Genomic DNA, 10,217 nt, shown 5'->3' with positions numbered 1-10,217 from the left:
CACGTCACCGTCAGCTGTCGGCTAACCTTTTGAAATCAAACTCAAGGTTGCGAAACTAATACCGTAAAGAGATTGGACTTTGGAGAAATGTAATAGTTATCAAGCGGAAACCTGGACAGTCGCACGCACGCACGCGCCTCTTGTCGCCGTGGACTCACTGTCCACTCCGATAACTTATCACCAACAAGTTATTTTTTTAAATTTGCACTAAGTGTAGTTTAAGTGAAATGTCGTCGTTAATAGAAGATGTTTGCGATCTTTTGGACAGCTACAATGGCAGAGATAAGGTAAGGCATGCGGAAGTGCGACGGCCTTGGTATTTACAACTTACACCGGTCATACCAGTCAGGAACATGAACCACAAACAAAAGCTAGGCGACAACTATTAACCTTTTACTTTTATATTAGCTAATCTAAATTTATTTAAGTATGAATTTTAGTCGTGATTCTTAGAAATATTAGAGAAATAATTTTACTTTGTACAATAAAAAAACCCACCATTTAGTAGTAAATATCTTTTTTATTTAACATTTAGCTTAAGTGTTAAAATAAGTCAAACCCAAGCATTAGCCAATCAATTACCTTAACTCTCAAATAAGAATGATTTTACTTAAACAAACAACTTTTAATTGAATTATATTAAATTTTTATTGTTTACACAGGTGGTCCGACTTGCTTGTTACACATGCAAACTGTATGGATGTATACAAGATGAGAAGCCGTGGCAGACGGCCGGCTCCCGGCTATCCTCTGCCAGAATGATGCTGCGACTGTTTGATGACATTCCCATGATCAGGCACACATATAACTATGGCTTAGGGAGACATGTGAGTATTTTTGACTACAGACTAAAGTTTACTAGCAAAGTTTATGTCTTGGTATGCATAAAGGTTTATCACAAGGAAACAAGGTAATCAATTCAATAAGTCCAGAAATAACTTCTTAGAAACTTAGTCTCAAATAGCAATATCTCATTATTATTATTGGTAAAATTGTATATTTATAATATTTTTAATTTTATTATATTAATTAGTTTACTCCAGTCTATTGACTAAACATTTCTGGTTGGAATTACATCTCAAAAGTTCAATGAACTGATAATTTAGGCTTCTAAATACAGGCTTACAAATATCTTTATAATCAATTATCCAATACTCTTTCATTTAATATAGCAAACAATTGAAACATAACATACTATTTTATTGAATAACACATTCACTTGCACTCAAAAAGCATTCTTATCAAAGTATTCATCTTACAAATCCATGCACTGTCAGATTTCTCACACCTTAATCTAGATTCGAGATTGATTTATCTAAGAGAAATAATCTTTTTTGATGTCTCGCATTGCACATTCTGAAAGTTATTACGAGAATACTATAATAAACGTTTTTTTTTTTTTCAAAATAGCCATCATACAATCTTATTAGAATTGTCTTAGACTACAAATAAAATGGAAGCATTTGTTACAGAAATAAGTGAAAAAAGATTGTGATGAATATAGAACTTCCCTACTCTTTCAACTGTCATCTTTTTCAAATGTTTAATGATATCGTAATTTTAGGTATTTAGTAATAACTAGCTGTTCCCGTGGCCCGCCCCACGGGAATATTTAATCGGGATAAAAACTACCCTATGACCTAATCTTGGTTATAAATTATCTATATACCAAGTTTCGTCTAAATCCGATCATTGGTTTTGCGTGAAAGAGGATCAAACAACGACACACACTATCTAATAGATTTATAATATTACTAGCTGACCCAGCAAACGTAGTTTTGCCGAATATTCTTTTTTCTAGTTCTATGTATTTTTAATGCCACATTATAAAAAAAATAAAAACAAACAACTTCGTCCAAAAAATAAAATATTTTTTTTTAGTGTGAGCAACCCTGATCACTTAGGGATATGAAAAATAGATGTTGTTCTATTCTCAGACCTACCCAATATGTATACAAAATTTCATAAAAATCGGTCGAACCGTTTCGGAGGAGTACGGTAACTAACATCGTGACACGGGAATTTTATATATTAGATTAGGATAGGATGTTAGTAGAATAGTAGGATGTTATTAAAGCCTATATATATGCCCAGTGGCTACTGCCTATTCATAATTTTTATTGTCATAGAGACAGTGCCTATCACTAGTTAATAAGATTATGTGGCAAACATAACATTATTATAGATTTAATGTAATCATTCACATAATTTATCAGAAAGATCATAAAGATACACTAATAGTAATATATTGTATGTTTCAAGATAATTATTTTAACAGAAACGGATGTTCAATTAAAAATGAACTTTATTCAATAAACACTTAGGTTCAAATTCTTTTCACAATCGGTTTTCTTCAAAGTAACTGATTTAGGTGTAGGAAGTCAAGTAATTATTATTAGTTTGAACCTCAAATAATGACACTGAATAACTATGGAACAAATATAAAAGAACTATATTATATGTAAGAAAATTAATGTGTTATCTGGACATTTCTATTGTAATTTTATATGCTTAGAAGGAAATTACCTTTTGCAAACAATAAACAATGAGATGAAAAATAACATTATTTACCCTTAATTAAAATATTATAGATAAGTTAATTTAGTGTGAATTCCTTATTCAACCTCAAAGTAGACGGAGTGGACTGTCAATAAGCCAATTATAAGTTAAAACGATTTCGAGAACTGTGATTGGCCAACTCACGGTCCGCTTCGCTTCATTCCAGCTAGCTCTGCGTCATTGGAAATTGGATGCGCACCTGCGCACATGCTTTTTCAGCAATAATTAACAAATTAGATAGGCGATGAATCAATTTGTGGTTACCCACTCTCAAAGAATCTTTGCCTAACCTCGATCTTATTATTAGTACCCCTTTAAAGCGGCAACAGAAATATATCATCAGTGGAAATTTCAACTGTCTAGCTATCAGGGACAGACAGACAGCTGAGCCTTAGTAATAGGGTCGTTTTTACCTTTTGAATACACGATCCTAAAAGTTGACAACTATTGTACAGTATCTGAGTGTGGTATCTTGAACGCTTTTTATACGACATGTGGGGGTGCCCAATCTACACTTCCCCCGTACCTAAACTCATTAATTCTTTATTGGTTCTGTGACTACAGGAGGCGACAACAACAGCGGCATTCCTAGGCGTCCTCGCCAACATCGTGGACCAAGCGTTCCTGCCCGTCGAGAAGGCGTGCTGGCTCTACGACGTGGGCGTGCTCAAGCTGAGCGACGACGCTGCGTACAAGCTAGAGACATTCAGCACGGCGCTGTGGGCAGCTAGTCTGTTTATATCACTTATACAGTAAGTTTTTAATATAATATTTCACGTTCTCACAACGCCATCTAGTATTAAACTAAGCAAAGCTTGTATTAGGAATACTAGGCAACTGATAAACACACTTATGTTCCTAAATACCTACACACCTATTATAGATAAATTACACCCGGACACAGAAGAAATCATCATGCTCATCACATAAAAAATTGTCCTGGGTGGAAATCGAACCACTAGACTTGACTAGATCAAGAGGGCAGTCGTTTATTTAAAACGTACGGGTCATAATAAAGGTCGATCCCTTAATGTCTACTCAATCAACTATTGGTCCAAAATAATAAATAATGTTAATAATATTTACTTCTTTCCACCTAGTGTTAAATTTGGATTAAAAAAGCTCGATCTTCCAAACTTTTGTGCCATTGAGGATTCTAACCTGCATCTCATCAACTGTAATTAAATTTCTACTTTCTTTTTAACATTGATGTAGTACCAGCCCCGCGTTTTCACCCGCAGTCTACTCCTTTCTGTATAATATAATTACAATACTTTACAACTTTCAATATTCCCTATTTCCAACATATAGTTAAATACATTTCAGACATGTTTCTCCTTTCGCAGGTCTGCTAGGAGATATTTCTTTAGGAAATAGACAGTACCTATGTATTCGTGTTAGGCGACGTCAAATATCAGGAGCCTCTCAATTCAACGTGTATATATGTAATTTTATTTGAAACTACGTTATTTTCACATGGGTTATGGGCATTCTCTTAAAAGGGAAAAAAGCTAGATTATATTTAATGTTTCTATTGGTTGGATATAAATTTCTGTATGTCTATTATGAGGAAAATGTTTTCACAACACCTAATCCAATCATTTATATTATTATGAATTTGTATAGTGTAAAACACAGTCATAGGTGCCCGAAAGACGGTACTTTAAATTGTCATGTAAAAATGCTATTTACATTACAAAAAAGATATATAAATAATATTAATTCCGTTTCCAGAACATCACGATCAATGCGAAAATTATGGTGGAGCCGGGAGTGTTTACAACGCGCGTCGGAAGATGGCGGTGCCGACGCTAAAAAGAACTTGGATGTAAGACTGGCGTTGGAGGCGATAGTGACGGGCAAGTTGTGCCTGGACATCACGCACGCCGTGTCCTGCCTGCCCGCCGGCTGGCTCTGGGGGGAACAGATCGGCTCCACCAAGGTCGCCGCCATAGCTACTACGTCATCAGTGATAGGCATAGCTATGTATTTCGCCAAGAAACGGCTGTTGAAGTGAGGGTGTGGTATGTGATGTGTATATACAGGGAATGGAACATGTATATTAAGGATTGTTTGGTAGCATTGTATGACTAAGGAGATTTACTGAAGGCTGTGAAGCAAGGGAAATAGTAAAGTTAAATTCGAAAAAATTACATAAGTAAGGGATCTCATGATCCTTACCACATTTTTAATAGTTTGAAACAATCAACATATTCAGCCCTACCACACCAATATCATAGTAGTTACCAGTTATAAAAGGATTGTTCATGGCTTCGTTTTAAAGCGAAGCGTGGTCGTAAAAACAATTGATATATTAACGCACGTCTATGAGTATTATTATGTTTTTTATAACGTCTCAATCGACATTGACATCGTTCCATGGACGATGATTATCACCTATTGGTGTTTTGGAGCAGTTAGGTAATACTTTCCACTCCCTTATGGTGTGTCTCGATCGCTGCGCCAATTCTCGTCACATTTTCAAAGCTGTCAGTAATCTTGCATCGTATTATACCAAGTGATAAAGTGAGGTTATATAATTATGTATTTGTAAGTCTCTTGCATTTGTGGAGTAGTGTAATACTATCCTTTTATAATGCGGAGACAGAATTTTTATCTAATTTGTATTAAATGTAGAGCATTTCTTTAAAGTATTTTGTATAAATATTTGCTCTTAAAATTCACAAATGTGTGGCTCATCTAAATTTTGCTACACAATCCTATTTGCTCAGGTTAATCCTAGCTCTTAGGCCTGATTCGCACGGGAGCTTTTTTAACGCGCGTAAAAAAAAGGTTCAAATAGAAAAAATGCATTTCCAAGTACTTGTTTATACGTCTGTGCTTTTAAAACGCGACGCTTTTTTATCGAGTAGTGTTGCATATTGAGTTCTGGGCGTTAGGCGCTAAAATAGCGGGGAATAGTCGTATGAACATGTGCATTCGTTCTATTTGAATGCAAAACGCGCGTTAAAAAGCTCCCGTGCGAATCAGGCCTTAGGCTCTCTAAATTGAACTATTTAGTTCTAGATTGAACGTTCAGGAACAGCGCTTTAAAACGATGACGTTAAAAAAGCGCTTTTGCAAATATGGCCTTATAACTATAGGCAACAGTCTTCCTTTTTCTTTTATTATAATTATGTATGTAACAGCAATTTTTAAGTATTTTAATTTAAAAGAATATTAATGTCCTTCTATTTGGAAATACATGGTTATATTTTGTAGTAGGTGTTTAATTTATACTTATGTTTTTTTTATAAATTTTGTATAGCTTGATGAATGCATAGGTAATACATATAATGATATCAAGACTACATTCCCTGCTGGGAATTGCGCTCAATATATATAGTCCTGTGATATGATGAGATACAAAAGTAATATTATTTCAAGAATCCAAAAATGATGTCCAAATACCTTGCCAAATATTTTCATTCTTTTTCTAATACTGAACTGTATAATGCCTTTCTTTACCAGTGACGTATTTACTTCTATTTGTTTATCAGGGTTTATTGCTTTCTATATTTCTAATGGATTTCGTGCACAAGGCAACGCAAGTCTTAGATAAGCGACGACTATAGTCGCCTAGCGACTACCTCCATCAAAGAGATTTTACGGTTGATACGCGCCATTGAAGACTATAGAACCGTCGGGTGTGTAACTTGTGATGTCTTGTGTACGTTTTGCATTCGTTTGCATCGTCGTACGTACCTGTTATTGTACATTGATATCTACTTTTTTTAGGAGTATTCGACTATCGAAGAGTTTTTTGTACATATTGAAAATATTAAAATAAAATTTGTTATGAAAATGTTTTATTTGTTTATTTATTTAAAGTATTTTGTATATGTTCTCTCTTGGGATATATCTCCAGAAGAGCAGTTTTTTTGCAAAACCCAAGTTCAGGTAAATATTTCTATTGTAGATATTTCTGTCCTTTATTTCGGCTAATTTTCATTTTTTTATTAACTTTCAATATTACCTAATCCGGTGCTTGAAATGTCATAACCAAGAAAAGTCTTTCATTACAATGACACTTTTTGTACAGATTTATTACAAATATATTATGTCTACAAAACAACACAAATGAACAAACACTTTTTAAATATAATCTATTACAATCTTTGATGATTGCAAAAACGTCACGTTAAAGTCACTTACGATACTCAATCCTCGTCAGAGACCTATCGAAGATTAGGGATGTCAAACTGCAGATTAGATCATTGCTTATCAAGCAACAGTGGCTTATATAACAGTAGTACATAGAACTAGTTGTCAAAATGTCGAGTGGTAATCTTATCGTTAGTTTTCGGCGTTTATTTGTCCATTGGATGTAAACACGCGGAACGATGTCGGCGGCTGTGAACGAGCTCTGTGACTTGCTGCAGGCGCACGCGAATAGGGATAAGGTTGGTGATTTTTTTAATTTGGCTTTCCTCAGGCAGAGGGAAGTCCATAAGGATTTCCATAAAAAAAAAGCTTTTTCTTTTTTTTTGTTTTAATTTAATTATTTGCTTTGGTTGTGTTTTTTTCTTGGCTTTTAATAGCTAAAGTATGGTATAAAGGAGCCCAGTTCATGTATCCGACGCAAAATACCCCTAGGCGCGTTTTTTTTTTTTTATCATCAACTAAGACGAAGTAATACGAAGAAAAATTAAAAAAGAAAAATCTGAAAATACTCTTAAAAATGATAAAAACGCCGCCGCCCGCGCCTCTCACCATTGCTGCATTGTTACAAGGCTCGGACCGCGCTCGCAACAGAGCTGTGTTTCTAAAAAACTACGAATTGCATCATAATATTGAATAAAAATGCATTTTAAATTTGTTCAAATCTCATAAATACCATTTTTTTATCATGAACGTGTTCTAGTCATTGGATACATGAACTGGGCTGCTTTTGTAAGACGACTAAAAAATCACGGTGTACCTATATAGATTTTCTTTGATTTCTAAATTATATTAATTAAACTAGAAAACACATAATTCGCTATCTCTTTTATAAAGACCTGCTATACGTACTAGCATTACGATTTTCATTGATTTTTATTAGTTAATCTTTTTATCGAGCCGAGATTAAAAAATACGTTCTTCTGATAATCTTATCGTATATTCGTATAGGAAGTAAGTGGCAGGCAGGCTGTGAAAATACAAATATTAGACAAAAAATATACATAGTTTTCAAAGCCTACCTGAATAAGTATCCTACCTATATAAATAAGTAACTCTCAGGTGGTGAACGTCGTATGCTACTCGCTGAAGCTATGGGGCGCCACAGCCAACCGGCAGGAGCTGATGACGGCGAGCGTCCGGCTGGCTGCCGCGCGCGCTTCTCTGAGGCTGTTCGATGATGCGATTGTGCTGAAGACTGCGCTCAGCTACGGACTTGGGACTCAGGTGTGTTATGATTCATTTCTTTTGAGACCTAAATAAGGAATTATCTAATGACATTCAGGTATAACATCATCTGGGAACGTAGCATCAGTTTGTAGAAGCAGCCTTTTTGAACGTGACATAATCATCACTCCCCTCCCAATTATTTTTATTTGGGGTCGGCGCAATATGTCTTCTTCTTCCATACCTTTCTATCTGACGTCATCTCACAAGAAACACTCTTTGCAGCCATATCGTCTTTCACACAATCCATCTTTCCCTTTTGAACGTGTCATAAAAGTGTTTTCCCGGTCTAGTGAAATAAAGAGAAATAAATCTTTTTCTGTCTTATTATGGACAATACAAATACATTTGATACAATACCGCTTACGCCTTGTAGCTCTAAGACTATTATCTAAGGGTATAATAATTTGATCACAATGCTACTACAATCTCCACGAATTTCTCTAATATTCCAGGACGGTCCATTCTGGGGCACGCTAGGCGTGGTCGGTAGTACATTCACGCTGGCGTACCTGCAGCTGGAGAAGGTGACCTGGCTTATCGACACCGGAGTCATCACCGTCTCCAAGGAGGTCGACTTCAAAGTCAAGGCCGCGCACAAACTGTTCTGGTCGTTGTCAGCCTTCGTTGGATTTATCAGGTGAGCTGCTAAAAATGTTGCTACGTATAATAATAACTTAATATTGCAGGTGGGTACAGGTGGCTACATTGAATTGGAGATGTAACCTGTTGCGAAGTTTATGACGAGCGAAATAATTATATGAATTTTAGCGAAATCATGTAATCAGACCTATTATCTTATCGTGCCCCCTGCGGCACTTAAGATCAACTCTTGTTTAAAACCATAAGCCAACCTATAAGTGACCTGTAATACCTAAGTTTAGATAGTATCCATAGGTCCTTTTAATCTTCTTTTATTTACTTTTTATATATCAACTAGCTGTTACCCGCGACTTCGTCCGCGTGGCTAGAAGATATAAGTTAGGATTTATGAAAACGGATTAGTTTTTAGAGTCCACTCAACTTCTGTCCAAGTGTCCATATTTGTAAGATTTTTCATCACTGCTCCTATTAATTATGATGGTGTTATAGATTTTATATCCTCCTCAATGAATAAACTATATAACAATGAAATAGATAGTGAAACGAAGAATGGGACCACCTCATGTACTACTACTACCTGCTATACTGTACTACACCATCCAACACCAAGTACTTGCCATCCAACACCAAGTACTTACCATCCAACACCAAGTATTTACCATCCAACACCAAGTACTTACCGTCAAACTCTCGTCTTTCCAGTAACATGATGTATAATTTGTATTTTAATGCTTCTTAATTTCACAGATCACTTCGAAGCCTCCACTCTACAGCGAACGCGTTAAAACATCCGGAGCCCACGAAATGCGCGCCGGCGCGATTCACGCAGGCCTCGCTCACCACCACTAAGTTACTCCTTGACACCATCCACGCCGTCAGCTGGCTCCCGCCGGGCTGGCTGTGGGGCAGTGCTCTTACCACCAAGCAAGCTTCTATCATCGCCACCACGTCAGCTGTACTAGGTCTGGTGGTACATTATCATGGGAAGAGGTTTTAACTCTCTCTTAGTGCGGGAGCCGTAAGATAAAGTACCTTACTATGAAGCTGCCAGTCCTAAATACAGCGAAACGAGGCTACAAGCAACGGTGAAATATTGACCAATAGGATTGCCCAATACCAATGCGCCTCTCCATTGGTGAATATTTCTCAGTTTCTTTACTCCGTAGCCTCCCTTCTCTTCATCGGGCGGGGAGCCTATAAATAAGCCAACAGTTTTCGACTGTATTGATAAATGGTTAACTTTGAGACAGGTAAACAATCGAATATTAGATGAAACTCATTGTGATGTATGGGCGACTTTCGTGAACGGGATATTATCATTGTCTTGTTATTAACCTGCCTTGTTATCAGCTTGAGAATTTTGTCAGGTGGCATTCCATGTGGGTATTAGAAACCACCATCGGACAATTCTCTATCGAAGTGTAAGTAAATCGAATCTAAAATGAGTTTACACAGTCCGCCACTGTGTGTGGTAAGTTAACATTTCCTAATATTTGCGGTGATTATTGTAAATAAAGCATTATAAGAAGCACCTTACTGCTACAATATCAGGCTAAAAATTTAAGGAAAAATGAAATAAAAAGATAATTTATTTGAACTTACATTTATTTATTTTCAATCTGAAGTAATATGGCAACATTGAGCAAAAAAGTCATTATAAGCTGCGA

At 36.0% G+C, this 10,217-nt stretch overlaps 1 protein-coding gene across 1 annotated transcript; it reads left to right on the top strand.

The window, feature by feature from the left end:
• Positions 1–15: 15 nt before the first annotated feature.
• On the top strand, positions 16–9,643 carry LOC113493226. The gene is made up of 8 exons (XM_026871095.1): positions 16–287; positions 663–827; positions 3,124–3,311; positions 4,294–4,572; positions 6,890–6,962; positions 7,783–7,947; positions 8,403–8,587; positions 9,298–9,643. Exons 1-8 carry the CDS (start codon positions 228–230, stop codon positions 9,545–9,547), a joined length of 1,365 nt encoding a protein of 454 aa, XP_026726896.1. The 5' UTR covers positions 16–227; the 3' UTR covers positions 9,548–9,643.
• The last annotated feature ends 574 nt before the right edge of the window (positions 9,644–10,217 follow it).

The sequence above is a fragment of the Trichoplusia ni genome, chromosome 4 (genome assembly GCF_003590095.1).
Source record: "Trichoplusia ni isolate ovarian cell line Hi5 chromosome 4, tn1, whole genome shotgun sequence".
In the NCBI taxonomy this organism is placed as follows: domain Eukaryota; kingdom Metazoa; phylum Arthropoda; class Insecta; order Lepidoptera; family Noctuidae; genus Trichoplusia; species Trichoplusia ni.
This window is presented reverse-complemented; position numbering and strand designations above follow the sequence as displayed.